Source organism: Bos indicus x Bos taurus, chromosome 15, assembly GCF_003369695.1.
Source record: "Bos indicus x Bos taurus breed Angus x Brahman F1 hybrid chromosome 15, Bos_hybrid_MaternalHap_v2.0, whole genome shotgun sequence".
In the NCBI taxonomy this organism is placed as follows: domain Eukaryota; kingdom Metazoa; phylum Chordata; class Mammalia; order Artiodactyla; family Bovidae; genus Bos; species Bos indicus x Bos taurus.
Window position 1 is genome coordinate 62,187,793 of NC_040090.1, and position 17,465 is coordinate 62,205,257.

Genomic DNA, 17,465 nt, shown 5'->3' on the forward strand with positions numbered 1-17,465 from the left:
CCCTTCGCCCGGCATCACTACTACCTCAGGCTAGATTTGGCTTCAGAACACACTCTGTTTGCCCATTGTACTCTTGACTGCTTAATCATTGTCTACTGACACTTGCAGGAGAATAAACCCTTTTCTTTTTTTCCCGAAGCTCGGAGGGTCTACTTTGCCTTGTTGTGAAGTTAGTTCTCTGGAGACAGACTGTCTGAGCCTCATGTCCATGATGCAAGAGCCTCTCAGGCTTGAAGCATGCATATGTACAGTGTCTTAGAACTGCACCACTTTCTGCTAGCTTAGGCCAGGCAACTGGCATCATCAGAGACATGTATTCTCAGTTTCTTGAGAGTTAGAACATCTCTTGTTGACTCTCACAACTCCTAGCACATATTAGGGTCTTAGAAAATATTTATCAATTATCTGACATTGCATAAAGGGAAAAGATGAAATAGAATTTCTTCAGAAGCTTCTCATGCCCTTGTGTGTGCTTGTGTGCTTAGTCACTCAGTCGTGTCCAACTCTTGCGACCCATGGACTGTACCCTGCCAGGCTCCTCTGTCCATGGGATTCTCCAGGCAAGAAAAATGGAGTGGATTGCCAGTTCCTTCTCCATCTCATGCCCTTATTTGGTAAAATAAAGATCGCTGAGTAGCTGATTGGCTTCTATTTCCTATCTGCTGGAGTGCTCCTTCTTAAGACCCAGGCTCCACCCCTTAAGAAAATCCATAGACTGTGTGCAGAGAGGAGCCCACACGAAGGAGTCCTCAGGCCTGTAGCATTAGCTGAACTCGCAGCCCACGGCTGGCCATAAGCATTCCAGCCAAAGCCCAGTGAAACAGAAAGCCCATCAGTCAGCCACAGATTTGAGAGAAATAATAGATGGCTTTTTTTTTTTAAGCTGGAAAAAAAAAAAAAAAAGATTGTTGAGTTATTTCAGAGTATACTCATTATTTCCCCTCTGTAAAACTTGCCAGAACCGTCAGCCGGCTGTGGCCTCCAGTGCCGCTTACTGTTTGTCACAGAGAAGTAGCTCAGACGAGGGTCCAGAGAGTAGGGGCAGACCCCTTCCTGAACACCGTTCAGTGTCTTCTGCACAGTGGATGGAGCACGTGGTACCTTAACATCTCAGGAGCTATCAGATGGGAAAGGGCCGCTCACGAGCTTTTCTCCAGCAAACTTAATGGGACTGAAGGTCAGAAAATGACTGCTTGCTTAATACCAATTCTTTCTCAATCCCCTCATGCTGAATATTGGTGAAAGGTGACTGGTCAAGAGGTTATACTGTCCAGAGGTTATACTGATTGGCCAAGGCCGCACGTCAGTGAAATGATCCACCCCGTACACGTGTCTCACAGTGACGTGATCCCCGTTTGTGCCTCAGCAAGCTTCCAAGTCGTTACCCAGTGTGGATTTGGAGGTCACTGCTGAAGAGCCAAAACCGTGAATGTGTTCATTGAATGTTCAGGGTCTGTGGACATGCCCTCTGAAAACAGGGTCATTCTGGTCACGTGGGTAATGACGATTTAGCAGATTTTGTGTAAACTGAAACCCGGAGAGGTTTCTTGACCTTTTGCGTGAACATTCTCTTTGCTAGGTAGGAAATGGCAGGGCACAAGTAGTCCCGTGTCTCTGGGGTACAGAATGAGAGGCTGGAGGGGGTAACAGACGAGGCCATAAAGGAAGTAGGAACCAGAAGATGATATGAACGTCATGTCATAATGGATTTGAGCGCTTTTCTCCTCTTTATCAGAGTCTTGCACATTCTCCATGGTCTTGTCTCTTGTCTCTCCTCTTCCTGTTCCTCCAGTCGCTGTCGGTTCCCCCAGCTATTATTTTACTGACATTTAGGCCGTTTGTGTTGTACAGTTTGTGTCCCACAGGTATCTCTCATCTAGTTTATACCGTATTTTGTTTTATAAACCCTGGATATGTGAAGCCTCCTTCCCACCCAAAAAAAGATTAAAACTTTTTAGGAAAGAAAAGAATGCCCTCTCTTTTGATATGAACGCCCTCTGCATCTCCCTTGGGCGCTAACATCCCACCACAGCTTCCCATTCCCCATGTGCGCTCCAAAGACTCCCACTTTGCTCCGCCCTGCCCAGTGGCTTTAGGACTGAATTGTTTGGGAAGAGAAGAGGAAGAGCCTCACATTATTTTTTCCTTAATATATATACATATTTTATTGACATATAGTTGACTTAACGGTGTTTCAGGTGCACAGCAAGCTGATTCAGTTATACAGATACACATATGTGATTTTTGAAATTCTTTTCCATTACCGTTTATTACAAGATATAACTGCAGTTCCCTGTGCCATACAGTTAACCTTTGTTGCTTGTTGCATATCTATTTTTTTTTAAGTAGAAGTCTTGCATTCTATTCATTACTAAGTCAAGCCAGTGGAATCAAAATGTCATAAATTTTTTAATTGGGCAAAAATTCATAAGTTTTCTAGAATATATATATTACACATTCTCTCTCTCTCTCTATATATATATATGTATACAAAAGCTTTTCTACAACACTCGGTAAAGGCTTGAGAAAGAACAGCAAAAAAGAAAAGGAGAGATGGAGAAATTGGAAAATATAAACTAAATAAAATGAGAGCACTGACTATGAAATGGAAAAAGTGAAACAAACTAGATAAAAGTAAAAGATCATCAGATAGTCCAGCTGCTTTTAGACATGGCTGCTCATTAGAAACATATCTGGAGCTTTAGAGTGAAAAAGCAATACCTGGGCATTTGTGTTTTTCAAAAAACTCCAAGATAATTCTGATACACATCTGGATTTTGAAAAGCAATTACAGGTTTTCTATTAAATGGTAGTTTTGGTAATATAGAATTCTATTTTTTTCTGTTGACCAATCATGATGTAGTGGTATTGAGAAATACTTACATAATCACAATAGTAAAGGATGTTTATCAGCCTTTTCACAATCAATAACCAGAGAAAAAATAAAAGAATTATATTTACAAACCATAATGGGAACGTAATTAACCTAACAATATAGAATAATTACATACAGTTTGGGAGGGGGGGTCAAGCAGAGTAATATGGTAAGTAGAAGTGCATACATGTACATGTTTTCAAATGCCCAGCCAGTCTATGTCTTTTGGTTGGGGCATTTAATCCATTTACATTTAAGGTAATTATCCATATATATGATCCTTTTATCACTTTCTTATTTGTTTTGGGTTTATTTTCTGTAGGTCTTTTCCTTCTCGTTTCCTGCCTTAAGAAGTTCCTTTAGCATTTGTGGTAAAGCTGGTTTGATGGTGCTGAATTCTCTTAGCTTTTGATTGCTGGAAAGCTTTTGATTTCTCCATCAAATCTGAAGGACAGTCTTGCTAGGTAGAGTATTCTTGGTTGTAGGTTCTTCACTTGCACCACTTTAAATACATCATGCCATTCCCTCCTGGGTTGTAGAGTTTCTATTGAGAAATCAGCTGACAGCCTGATGGGAGTTCCCTTGTATGCTATTTGTCATTTTTCCCTTGTTGCTTTTAATATTTTATCTCTGTCTTTAATTTTTGTCAGTTTGATTACTATGTGTCTCGGTGTGTTCCTCCTTGGGTTTATCCTTCCTGGGACTCTGTGCTTCTTGGACTTTACTATTTCCTTTCCCCTGTTCAGGAAGTTGTTCAGCTATTATCTCTGCAAATATTTTCTCACGTCCTTTCTCTCTCTCTTTTCCTTCTGGGAGCCCTATAATGCAAATGTTGGGTGTGTTTAATGTTGTCCCAGAGGTCTCTTAGACTGTCTTCATTTCTTTTCATTTTTTTTTCTATATTCTGTTCTGTGGCAATGATTTCCACCATTCTGTCCTCCAGGTCATTTATCCGTCCTTCTGCCTCAGTTATTCTGCTATTGGTTCTTTCTAGTGTATTACTCATCTCTGTTTGTTTGTTCTTTAGTTCTTCCAGGTCTTTGGTAAACATTTCTTGCATCTTCTTAATCTTCGCCTCCACTCTTCCCAAGATCCTAGATCATCTTCAGTATCATTATTCTAAATTCTTTTTCTGGAAAGTTGCCTATCTCCACTTCATTTAGTTGTTTTTCTGGGATTTTATCTTGTCCTTTCATCTGGGACATAACTTTCTGCTTTTTCACTGTGATTATTATTGTTGTTCAAGCACTCAGTCATGTCCGACTCTTTGCAACCCCATAGACTACAGCATGCCAGGCTTCCCTCTCCTTCACCATCTCTTGTAGCTTGCTCAAACTCATGTCCGTTGAGTCGGTGATGCCATCCAACCATCTCATCCTCTGTCGTCCCCTTCTCCTCCTGCCTTCAATCTTTCCCAGCATCAGAGTCTTTTCTAATGAGTCAGTTCTTCACATCAGGTGGCCAAAGTATTGGAGCTTCATTGTGATTAACTTTCTGTAATATGATTTTTGTTTTAGCTGCTATGAGACTGTGCTTCTTGCTTCTTCTGTCCGCCCTCTGATGGCTGAGGCTGAGAGGCTTGTGTTATCTTCTTGATGGGAGAGACTGGCAGTGGGAAAAACTGGGTCTTGCTCTGGTGGGCAGGACCTTGCTCAGTAAAGCTCTAATCTATTTATCTGCTGATGGCTGGGGTTGCACTCCCTCCCTGGTAGTTGTTTGGTCTGAGGCAACCCAGCCCTGGGGTCTACAGGCTCTGTGGTCGGGTTAATGGCAACCTCCAAGAGGGCTAATGCCAAGGGGGACCTTGTAGGGCTGCTGTTGCCAGTGCCCCTGTCCCTGTGGCGAGCCCCTGCCAATCCATGCCCCCACAGGATGCCCTCCAACACTAGTAGGTAGTTTTGTTCAGTCTCCTGTGGGGTCAGTGCTCCTTTCCTCTGGGACTTGGTGTATGCAAGATTTTATTTGTGCCCTGCAAGCCTGGAGTCTGATTTACCCAGTCCTGTGGAAGTCCTATAATCAAGTCCTGCTGGCCTTCAAGTTCAGATTCCCTGGGGATTCCCAGTCCCCTTGTCAGATCCCCAGGCTGGGAAGACTGACATGGGATTCAGAACCTTCACAACGTGGGAGAACTTCTTTGGTATTTATTGTTCTCCAATTTGTGGGTCACCCACCCAGCAGGTATGGGATTTGGTTTTATTGTGGTTGTGCCCCTCCTACCATCTCTCTGCAGCTTCTTTGTCTTTCATAGTGGGATGTCTTTTTCTGTTGGGTTCCAGCATCCTCCTGTCAATGGTTGTTCAACAGCTAGTTGTGATTTTGGTGCTCTCTCAGGAGATGAACACATGTCCTTCTCCTTGGCCATCTTGAACCGGAAGCCTAATGAGCCTGTTCTAAAAGCTGCAGTACAGCAGTTGGTCAGAGTAAGTTCTGTCTTCAAGGGCCTGGCATTCCAGGGAAACATTAACATACATGTTTCTCTACTTTGGAAAATAGGTAAGTGTTACCTCTATCTTTCCAGTACTTAAGTATGGATGTGAGAGTTGGACTGTGAAGAAAGCTGAGCACCAAAGAATTGATGCTTTTGAACTGTGGTGTTGGAAAAGACTCTTGAGAGTCCCTTGGACTGCAAGGAGATCCAACCAGTCCATCCTAAAGGAGATCAGCCCTGGGATTTCTTTGGAAGGAATGATGCTAAAGCTGAAACTCCAGTACTTTGGCCACGTCATGTGAAGAGTTGACTCATTGGAAAAGGCCCTGATGCTGGTAGGGACTGGGGGCAGGAGGAGAAGGGGACGACAGAGGATGAGATGGCTGGATGGCATCACCAACTCGATGGACATGAGTCTGAGTGAGCTCCGGGAGTTGGTGATGGACAGGGAGGCCTGGCATGCTGCGATTCATGGGGTCGCAAAGAGTCGGACACAACTGAGCGACTGAACTGAACTGAACCTCTGTCTTAACATGAGGGTAATGTCTCTCACCACATTTTCTATTAAAGAATATTAAAGATCAGCCACATTTTTGCTGCATTATCAGCCTTCTGAGCAGTTCTTAAACTGCTTGATATGAGACTCAGGACTGGCCATGGCTAAGAGTAAATCTTGAGGGAATTGTGAGATTCTCTTCAGAACTAAAGACTTCTCTGAAAGGCCAGCTCTGTTCTGAGGGTTGTGGAAGTCTGTCACTGAACTAAGTGCAGGAGAACAAGAGACAGAGACAAAAACAAAAAGAGAAGGAACTAGCTTTGAAAAAGAAAGAGAACTGGCAGGGAGCCCAGGCTGCAGGTTCACAGGAATAAGCAATGTTTGGATGGACGGTAGATGAATGGATGGAGAGACAGACAAAAATCATGGAGACAGCCTGAGTACTTAAGATGTTTTCTCTTTAAAATTAAAAATTGACCCAGCATTTGCGTTGGGCCTGTTGCACTGGTGACGTCAGGGACTGGCAGGCAGTCTTCCACGGACGTCAGCAAGAGCAGATTGAAATCGCCACAGCAGAGTGCCCCCCAGCCCTGATAAATAGGGCTGATAATTGAATTAGAAAACATTCTGAGCTGTCGGCTAATTATGCCATTCAGGGGTCGTTTTGTCCATGTCTGTTTCATCCTTGAATTGCTTGAGTGACTTTCTCACTGGGAGGGGAAGTGCTTCAGTGTCCGTTTAGCGCCTTCCTAATTTATGCTGCCTGTGCTTTCTGGGGCAGTGCTTTGGCATTTCACGTTATTACACACACTGTTACATGAGTTTCGATCAGGATTAGTCTGGTTCTAACTTGTGATTCAGTCTGATCTTTGTTTCCATGAGTATGAATGTGTGCGTATGCACGTTATTCCAATGCTCAACTGCTCTCTTCTTTCACAGAGACAAATAACCGATTTGTTCTTCCAGCAACCATATAATGATTTGAACAGCCCCAGTTGTGCTTGATTTAGTAAAGCTACAGATGAGAAAGAAATTAATCTAGAAGAGCAGCCATAGTATTAAAAGTGAAGAATTCAAGCCAACTTGCTCTTTTGGCTAAAAAGAAAAAACAAAAACACAGACTCTTCCCATCCCAGCACAGAAGTGTTTGTGTTGATTGTTTACTCATTTCATCCGCTGGAAGAAAGTAGAGGCTTTACATGTTAAAGACAGATAATTAACAATCATAAGCAAAATCTGCAGGAGAAAGGAAGATTCATCTTCAAACAAGGATTTTTCCAGTACCAAATTTGGATTATAAATTTTTCTTAACTTTTCCTTATATTTAGTTCTCACCTTTAATATAGCTTTGTGTTCAGGTCTAACTAGAAATGCCTCCATGCTTCTTGAACACATTATCTAGAATCTGATGCCAAATTTTTTATGCTTGCACGCAGAGGAAGCTTGGGAGAATCCCAGTTCTTCTTGGGTCTCTTGATGTATCTGAGTCAGATACATGCTTGTCCCTAGCAATGTATTATTCCAAACCACACATTCAATGGGACTTTGAAATCATAGTAGGAAAGAACTGGTAACTTTGAGAAACTTGAAAGGAGGCTGGTGTGGGGAGAGTGTAGTGGGCAAGGAAGAAAATGGTACAAGGTGAAGAGAGACAGGTTAGCGAGGGCTAGATCTCCTTCAGCTTGTAGATCATTACAGAGTCTGGATTTTGTTCAAGCCGTTTTCCAATTGTTGCTGAGTCGACAGAGAATTTAATCTGAGATGCCTATAGATTTGGTTATAGATCAGCAAGTTTTTTTTTTTTTTTTGCTTAGTATACCTTGAAATGTTGAATGGGTCAAATAAAATAATGTATAATAAATGCTTCTTCCACACTTATGCAACCCTCAGTGTTTTTTTTATCCTCTCTTCTGAATATGTGTATTATCACTTTGAACTTCTATATTAGCTATTTTTATTTAGTATTTGCCATATTATAGTTGGGCTTCCCTGGTGGCTCAGATGGTAAAGAATCTGCCTGCAACGCAGGAGACTTAGGTTCAATCCGTGGGTTAGGAAGATCCCTGGAGAAGAGAATGGCTACTCACTCCAATATTCTTGCCTGGAGGATTCCATGGACAGAGAAGCCTGGCAGGGTCGCAAAGAGTCAGACATGACTGATCAACTAACACAGAGACATATTGTATATCACTCATAATCTCTTTCTTCCAACTGTAGATTATTAGCTCTTTGAGAACAGAGGCTTTTGTGTCTTCAGGGCCAGCACACAAAACCATACACGTAGCAAGCACATAGGGTTTTTATGTTTGTTCATTTTAAGGATTTGAGGTTTCCTCTCTTTAAAACATTGTCTCAGTTCAGTTTAGTCACTCAGTCATGTCCGACTCTTTGTAACCCCCATGGACTGCAGCATGCCAGGCTTCCCTGTGCTTCCCCATCTCCCTGAAGTTGCTCAAACTCATGTCTGTTGAGTCGGTGATGCCATCCAACCATCTCATCCTCTGTCGTCCCCTTCTCCTGCCATCAGTCTTTCCCAGCATCAGGGTCTTTTCTAATGAGTCACCTCTACGTATCAGGTGGCCAAAGTATTGGAGTTTCAGCTTCAGCATCCATGCTTCCAATAAATATTCAGGGTTGATTTCCTTTAGGATTGACTGGTTTGATCTCCTTGCAGTCCAAGGAACTCTCAAAGAGTCTTCTCCAACACCACAGTTCAAAAGCATCAATTCTTCAGCGTTCAGCCTTCTTTATGGTCCAACTCTCACATCCATACATGACTACTGGAGAAGCCATAGCTTTGACTATATGGACCTTTGTCAGCAAAGTAATGTCTCTTTTTTAATACGCTGTCTAGTTTGTCATAGCTTTAAAAATTATTACAAGTTAAATATCTCTTTTGTTTGTGTTTGAATTTTTCTATTGTAACAAATAGTAAAGTAGGTTGTTTTAAAAAAAGCATTATGGTGCAAAGTACAAAATGAAAATCATGTGCTATGTCATAGAGACAGCATAATTTCTGTTTTATTGGTATTGTTAAAACTGCTTCTCCAAGTGGTTCTTGCAGGTTTCCACTTTTACTGGCAGTATCGGGTTCCTCCTTCCTCCCCAGGGTTTGATACTGTCATACTTCTCAGCTTTGCAAACCTGATTGTTGAAAAATTATATCTAGATTTATGTTCCCCTGATTACTAGTAAAATTGAACATCATTTCATATGGTTATTGCAGTCCCATAAGCAAGAATACTGGAGTGGGTTTGCCATTCCCTCCTGTAGGGGATCTTCCTGATCCAGGGATAGAACCTGTGTGTCTTGTGTCTCCTGCATTGGCAGGTGGATTCTTTAACGCTGCGCCACCCAGGAAGCCCCAATACATGTTACTTGCTCAGTAGTGTCCAACTCTGCGACCCCATGGACTGTAGCCCACCAGGCTGCCCTGTCCATGGAATTCTCCAGGCAAGAAACTGGAATGGGTTACCATTCCCTTCTCCAGGGGATCTTCTTGACCCAGGGATCAAACCTGGGTCTCCTGCATTGCAGGCAGATTCTTTACCATCTGAGCCACCAGGGAAGCCCAGCCCATATATATATATATAATTTATATATTCTAGATACCCTTCCTCTGTTATGTATACGGTAAATATTTTGTCCCAGTCTCCATTATTCTTTTACCTTTGTTTCAGCTTGCCTTTTGCATTCAGCAGTAATGCATAGTGACCCTTCTTCTATTTTAGGGAGGTCAGTATTTTTGATGATAACATGTCCCATGTATCACCCTGGATGGTTTCCTGAAATGATCTCTTTCAGAATTCCTTGTGATGACCAAGGAGTTAGCATAGAAATAGTCGTCACCACATACTGTCTTGTCTTCACCAGGTACTGTCTTGGTCTGTAAAAGGGCCTATAACCCCTTTTGTTTTCATATTTTTAAATTATTTTATAAATAACAGTAATAACGGAAGGATAGTTTTAAAAAACATCATTTGAAATTTTTGTAAGAATTGGAATGTAGCAACCCCAATCTTTATTCCATGTTTTCCTGCTTTTGAATATATATACCTGAAATAGGCTTCTCTGGTGGCTCAGAAAAAAAAGGTAAAGAATCTGCAGGAGACGTTCCATCCCTGGGTCAAGAAGATCCCCTGGAGAAGGGAATGGCAACCCACTCCAGTACTCTTGCCTGGAAAATTTCATGGACAGAGGAGACTGGCAGGCTACAGTCCATGGGGTCGCAAAGAGTCGGACATGACTGAGCACACTCACGTGCACGTGCACGCACGCGCGCGCGCGCACACACACACACATACACGCTATCATCATTAGAGTCTCGAGTGCCGCTGTCTCCGCATTCATCTTCTGATTTGTCTAATTGTGAAGTGTCTTCCTCTGTTGATTTTCTTCTCATTGGCATTATGGACAGAAAATTTTTAAATTCTCAACTCAGCTGTGCTCAATTAAAGCTAAATGCAGGCTGCAAAGATAGTGTCACAAATCTTTTGTACCTTATTGAAAGATGATGCATACTTTGAACAATGCAGTGAAAAAATGGAAGGATAATGTAATTATATCATTTTTGCATAATCCTTTTTGGGGATGTCATCATTCTTTTTCTTATCATTTGTCTGTCTTTTTTTTTTTTTTTTAAGCATAGTTGTAAATAATCCAAGATGTAGAGGGAAAAAAGACCACTAAGATTCTTTAATATAGTTTAAATTTATAAAAGGTTATAATGGACCCATATGGTAGTTACATGATAGAATGAGTTTTATTCTATTTTTGAAAATAAGTATAATTTTCCTTTCTTCTTTGGAAGACTCCAAGAAGAATAAAATTACAAAATAATGATCTTTCCAAGTAGTAAGGAGTCGTTCCAAAAAGAAAGTAAAAAAAGTAAAATAGGGCCCATTGGACCTGATGTTATACCAAGGGGTGAGTTGACTGGAGACAGGTACTGACTGTATTAGTGAAGCTTTTAGCATGGAGTCACCTGGAATGGAAATGATGCTTCATTCAGTTTAGCCTTTCTTTACTACACTGAAGCCTGCGGGACTTTGTTCCAGCTTACAGCTTTCTGTCCTGACCTTCCCCTTATCTATGCAGCGTGGACAGAAAGAAGAAAAATTAACTTCTTTTTTGACTGAGGTAGGTGCTTCCTCGTCCTGTTCATTTCTTTGCAGAGGCCCTGCTTTATCTCGTGTGTCTCTCTGCTAAGCCTCTTTTCTCTATCAAAGCCCTTGAGCTGTTAGCTGTTGAAGTGAAGTGAATCTCTGCTGAGCACAGCGCACGGCCAGCATCCCAGTTGGGAAGGATCTCTAGGAGGTGTGTATGCCAAGCACGGTACCATTGTGTGCAGGCATCGCGGGCGTCTGCCAAACTCAGAAGTAGGCTGCCAGTACAAATGCCACGTTGACATGACATTTACAAGTTGAGAGTCTGGAAAAGGACTGGCAGTGGAGCACCCTTCAGCTACCTCATTTAGGTTGGCAGTTTCTGGGCCAACTTTTGGTTTTTTGACTCAGGAATCGTAGTCAAGAAGTAATACCGCATATAGAATTTAAAACTATCACTGCCACTTTTTCTAGGAAATGATGAATCTTGTTAGCCTGTCTCCTGGGATGCAAGATAAACCAGAGTGGTAGGAGTGCAGAGTCTGGAATCAAATCTGAACCTGAATGAGGGCTTTATCACTTACTGTGTGACCCTGCTCAAGCTACTTAATCTGTGTGTCTCACTTTCCCATCTATAAAATAGAAGTAATATCACTTTCCACATAGGTTTGTTGGATGGATTAAATAGTATCTGAAAAAGTGTAAGCACTTCCCCCAGGGCTTGTTCAATGCTGCTGCTGCTGCTGCTAAGTCATGTCAGTCGTGTCCGACTCTGTGCGACCCCATAGACGGCAGCCCACCAGGCTCCGCTGTCCCTGGGATTCTCCAAGCAAGAACACTGGAGTGGGTTGCCATTTCCTTCTCCAATGCATGAAAGTGAAAAGTGAAAGTGAAGTCGCTCAGTCGTGTCCGACTCTTAGTGACCCCATGGACTGCAGCCTACCAGGCTCCTCCATCCATGGGATTTTCCAGGCAAGAGTACTGGAGTGGGGTGCCATTGCCTTCTCCGTGTTCAGTGCTAGGTATTCAATAAATGTGAGATATTTTTCATATTCTTTAGAAATTAGTGAGCCATTCAGGGTTTTAGCTGTTCCTATCTATATTTCAGTATAAAGAGAAAAGACTGGACTCTGACTTGAGAATCGCCAGAACAGTATGCACAGGAAGCCAAGAACATAGTTTTTTCTTCACCTCTCTAGGAAAACTTAGAGCTGGAATCAGGATCATTTGAGCATTTAGCATCTCTGCAGTCTCTGGGGTACACAAACTCTTGAGGTGTTAAGAATATATTTCCGTAATAACATTTCTTTGACTGAATTAGAACTTTTCAATGGCAAATTCTAAGCAGACCTAGAGCTATTCTGAAAGATATCCTGTGGCTTATTAGCGAGACTACCGAGACTGTCGTTTGGGTTCAGGCAAGAAGGTACTTGGTCTTTTTTTCTTTTGGCTGTGCTGGGTCTTCATTGTGGCACATAGGCTTAGCTACTCCTAGACATGTGGGACCTTAGTTCCCTGAGCAGGGCTCGAACCCACATCCCCTGCAATAGAAGGTGGGTTCTTCACCACTGGACCACCAGGGAAGTCCCAGTACTTGGTTTTGATTAAGTCTTTTATCAAGATCTAGTAGCTAAGTACAGCTTATGTAAAATATAACCCTCACCATAGCATTTTATTCATTTCCTTTAATCAGTACCATGAGTAAATTCTCTCAAATGCTAAGATTCTGTCTTTTTTCTCTCTTGTTTTTCAGGTCTTCAAGGTTGTTGCGGGCATTCTACGTTCCCTTCCTGTCAGATCAGTATACAGTGTATGCAAACTATACCATCCTCAAACCCCGGAAAGCAAAGCAAACCAGGAAGAGAAGCGGAGGTTAGCATCATGCCTGTGGTCCCAGAGAACTCCCATCCTGTCCACTGGGGATCCCACTGACAGGACACCCTCCAAGCCACCGCTTGTACCGTGTGTAATAAAGGCGTGTGACACGAATGCTGGAGTCTGGGTGCTTTGGGCCGGTCAGTCAGTCACGCTCACTCCTTGCCTGTGTCTGCTCTGCATGTGCGCCTTGTACAGCCAGATGCAGACAGGCCCTGCAGTCCAGGCAGATACGCTGCTCCGCATCTCACTGTTTCTCTTCTGTTCGATTATTTACTAGACCGGAGAAGAGCAGAACCAACTTCCAGGAAGAGCTGAAAATCCTGGGATGGGATGGCAGTGTTGAGCTGTTCTCCACACTCTGGCCTGGTGTCCGAGGACTGGCCTCCCTGGGGCCGGGTGGGCTTCTCCACCCAAGCTCCCTGGGAGCTCCTAGCAGACCTTCTCATTCAAATCCTAGTGCTGAAAATGAGCACAGCCTAGTTGCCAACCTACATGTCCTTTCACCTCCAGCAAGACTAAGCTTTTCTAAAGCACTTCACAGGACTAGAACCTTGTCCTGGAGATATCTCAGGAAAAAGGCAACCATTTGAGGAACCGTGGCTTAATTTCTTTATATAGGATGCCTCTTATTTTCATTTAAATCTGTTACAACAAGCTGTAACTATGAGATTTTGGTGTTTGTTTTTGTTTGTTTTTGTTTTTTTCAGTTTTAGCATGCTTTCTTGAATTCAAGACTTCCCTCTGTCAAGGTATCAACAGACCAGACTATAACTGTATAGGACATAGGTGGAGAAGATTAATTCTATCAGTTGGTGGGTTTGAATGACATCACGTTTTAAAGTAATTTATTCTGAGACCATTTCTGAGGAAATTAAGACTCTCCCTTTTTTAAACAGCCCTAGTGAAAAAGACCAGTGTATATTTATGGCATCTATTTTTGAGTCTCTCTATTGCAAAGCACATCCTGCATGGGAAACCTCTAGTCAAATAGGCAATGATAAGGACTTAAATAGAACATAAGTATATATTTCACTTTGCCTTCACACACAGTATTTGATAGTTTACAAAGCACTTTCACATTATCTTATTCAATCCGCACAGTCATGACGTGAGGGAGACAAGGCAAGTGGTTTTATCCCCATTTTACAGATGAAGAAAGTAAGACTAGAGGGCAGGGAGCAGAGGAAGGTGAGGTGACTTGCCCGAGGCCACACAGCCAATAATAGCGTTCGCACCACAATCTGGGTTGCCTAACTTCTCATCTAGCGCTCGTCCATACTCTTCACTTGACCATGAAAACATTACTTGAAGGAATGATGAGGCTGGCCAGAGACCTGATTGATAACATCACTTTCTATTTTTAAGGAAGAATTTTATCTGGGTTTCTCAGTTCTGTGGAGCCTCCGGTCTGCCTGTGGGTCTGACCATCACAGCAGCACTCCAGCACGCAGCTTGGCCTGCGGCAGGAGAGCAATGCTCATGTTTGGAAGTCCAGCTTCTGTGCAGCCACACAGGATCCAATATCAGTTCCATTTCCATTCCTATAGTCAGGCTGGGGTCGCATTATAGTGCCTTATTTCCTTAAGGGTAATTATGTTTAGTATCTGCAGATAAGATGCATTAATTTTTCAGAGTTTGCATCTTTCATTTTTCAAAGAGAAGAGATTTTCAATAGGAACTGATCAGAGAGGAGAAAAGAAGTGACAAGAAACAGCTAGTTAGGTTTAAAGAGTCTCCTCACTGGGGTCCACGCTGACGGAATATCTGGGGTGGGCTGGATCTTGTAGACGAGCTCCCTCCTTGGAGAGGGAACAGAAACTTGGGTCCCACTGACTGCTTTAAGGACTTCTGGCATTTAATTTTCAATACTTGGTTCCTGTTTCCCAAGGTAAATATTGGCATGTATAGTCTGACTACAGGATAGAGAATTTTTAGTGAAATGTCTTGCCATACTTGCAGTAATGGTAAACTGTCCTTCACAGTGGCTAGAGCTCTTTTTCTGCAAAAGTAAATGAGAAAGTGCAGTAATGGAGGTCAACGATGAGCGGCGTTTTTCTAATCAGAGTAGTACAGTGCTGATCTGTTATATCATCTTGCAGGTTTGAAAAAAAAAAAAGCCTGCTGAGCAACAACTTACTGTAACGTAGCACAAAAAATGTCATGATTGATGTTCTTTGGGAATGTCAGTTGCTATCTCTTTAAAACTTGATTTGGTTTTCTCTGTCCTACAAATATCTTTAGTAAGAGTGCAAGAAATTACAGAACACTGTGCCAAATTCTTTGGGTAAGTTACATAAAAATGAGGGGTGTTTGTTGTGAAGGTATTTTTCACATGACATATAATCACATTAAAACATCTCCACCTCAGCAATACAGGGAGGTTAGCTTTGCCTGGGAAAGTGTCTCAAAACACTGGAGCAAGTAGCATTTCTCCTCCAGAGATTCAGTGGTCAGCATGAAGATAAAGTATCTGAAGTCCTTTTTTCTCCATTGTTTGTTGACTATCAAGGAATAATGGGCTACAGATTATTGGTGGGAATCTTTGATTATGGAGGTGAGTGAGAAAGTAGGTGGTATTGGTTTAGTCGCTAAGTTGTGTCCTACCCTTGTGACCCCATGGACTGTAGCCTGCCAGGCTCCTCTGTCCATGCCTCCAGGCAAGAATAGGAAGTAGATATATTGGCAATTCCAGGGCTCCCTGATCTCCAGATCTTATGATGCTGAGTTCCATTACTGAACCAACTTGTGTAGTAGCATCTGTTATCAAAGTGGACCTGCCAACTGGTGGGTGTCATCTAATACGAAAGAAACATTTTAATCTCTTGAGATAATAATAGAAAAGTGAAGACTGCACCCTTTATTACTGAATTCAAGTTCAGAAACAGATCATCTGTTTTAAATCAAGGTGGTTCTTGATCCCAACCACTTATTTGGGTCATCTTTTTCTAGTTTGGATTTTGGGGAAAGAACACCCTATGTGATCCTACAGCCTTGGATCTGGATTGACCATTTGGGCAGAGCACAAATGGAAATCTTTTATTGTGTTTTGTATTTTGTGGGGTTTATTGAAATAATTCACTGTGATGGTGCCGTCTTCTGGCCAGTGTTGAGCAGCTCTGCTTTAAATTTGGTTAATTTCATTTTCTCTGAAGAGGGAAAAGAGGGGTCACTTAATCTTCACCTCCACCGGCAAATTAAACTCATGTGTTAATTTCTTAGGCTCCTACATTAAACGCCTTGGGTAAACAGATTAATGGACATGTGCTCAGCTTTCTTTTTTTTTTTCAGCAGAGAGCTCTGACTTCCATATGGCATTGTTGAATTTTCAGAGGCTCTCTGGTGTTTTGGTAAATATCAATGGATGTTGCCTTTGATTTTTCCGATATGTAATCTGTATAATCCTGTGATTCCTGCTGGAAGTGAAATCAGGAAGCACTGCAGTGTTGAAGCAAGAGTTATTGTTCAGGTCCTTTGTCTTCCTAATGCTTGTACTTCATTTCACATGTCAGTGTTTACATTACATACTTGTATTTTCTGTGAAAGAAAAAGTTAAATAAATCTTGGCAGTTTGATTTTCCTTTTCTTAAGGTGGTATTTTCTCTTTAGCTTTTGAATCTTTGGTGAAGATTGGAAACTGAAGGAGCTCAGCTCCTTCCATCTCCTCCGCTTTCCCCTGCAGTGTACAGACTTGCCCTCTGCAGACCAAACAACCTAGCGTGTTTATTCTGAAAACGGGGGAGAAGCCACTGGAAAACCCGGTGAGGATTCGTTTTAAAACCAGGCACAGTGGTAACTACCCAGTGTGTCAACATCGTGCCTGCAAGAGAGTTTCCGAGTCCCCGTTAACGGTTTTGAATTAAGAATCTCTGGACTTTGAGTCTTCTGTTGTTTGTTGTTTAGGTGGCCAAGTGGTGTCCGACTCTTTGTGACCCCATGGACTGCAGGACTCCAGGCTCCTCTGTCCCTCACCATCTCCCAGAGTTTGCCCGAGTTCATGTCCATTGAATTAGTGATGTCTTCCAACCATCTCATCCTCTGTCACCCTCTTCTCCTTCTGCCTTCAGTCTTTCCCCGCATCAGAGTCTTTTCCAGTGAATCGGCTATTCACATCAGGTGGCTAAAGTATGAGAGTCTCCATAGTCATAGAAATGGGATCTAGTCATATCTAACATTTAGGTAATTTGCCACTTTGTCAGGCACAATACAGCTTTGTGTATGTGTGTGTGAATGAACTTCTAATATCACTCCTGTATCTCGCACCTTAGAGTCAATAACTTCTAGTAGCCACCTGGCTGTTCTGTGTGGTGCTTAGTTGCTCAGTCGTGTCCAGCTTTGTGACCCTATGGACTGTATGCCCACCAGGCTCCTCTGTCCATGGAATTCTCCAAGCAAATGCACTAGAATGGGTTGCCATTTCCTCCTCCAGGGGATCTTCCCAACCTAGGGTTCCACCCACATCTCCTGCATTGCAGGCAGATTCTTTTACCACTGAGCCACCAGAGAAGCCCTTTTATACCAATACCACTGGTTAACTAGTTTTCTTTCCGCAGGACCCAAAACGTCCATGAAACTTGGTTTATTTTTCACAAGTTGTTTTCGAGAAGGATGTTTTATTAATATAATTCCAGGAGGGAGAGATGCACAGCCTTAATGAATTTCTTTTCCCTATCTAGAAGGTCATCC

General features: G+C 42.4%; 1 protein-coding gene across 2 annotated transcripts in view; it reads left to right on the plus strand.

The window, feature by feature from the left end:
- ALG9 (ALG9, alpha-1,2-mannosyltransferase) overlaps window positions 1-16,359 on the plus strand; it is a 113,251-nt gene extending 96,892 nt beyond the window's left edge. For both annotated transcript variants that reach the window (XM_027563781.1, XM_027563782.1), the window contains exons 15-16: window positions 12,658-12,776; window positions 13,060-16,359. In XM_027563781.1, coding sequence (XP_027419582.1) covers window positions 12,658-12,776; window positions 13,060-13,097 — 157 coding nt within the window. In that variant the 3' untranslated portion in view covers window positions 13,098-16,359. The remainder of the gene's footprint in view (window positions 1-12,657; window positions 12,777-13,059) is intronic.
- Window positions 16,360-17,465: the final 1,106 nt, after the last annotated feature.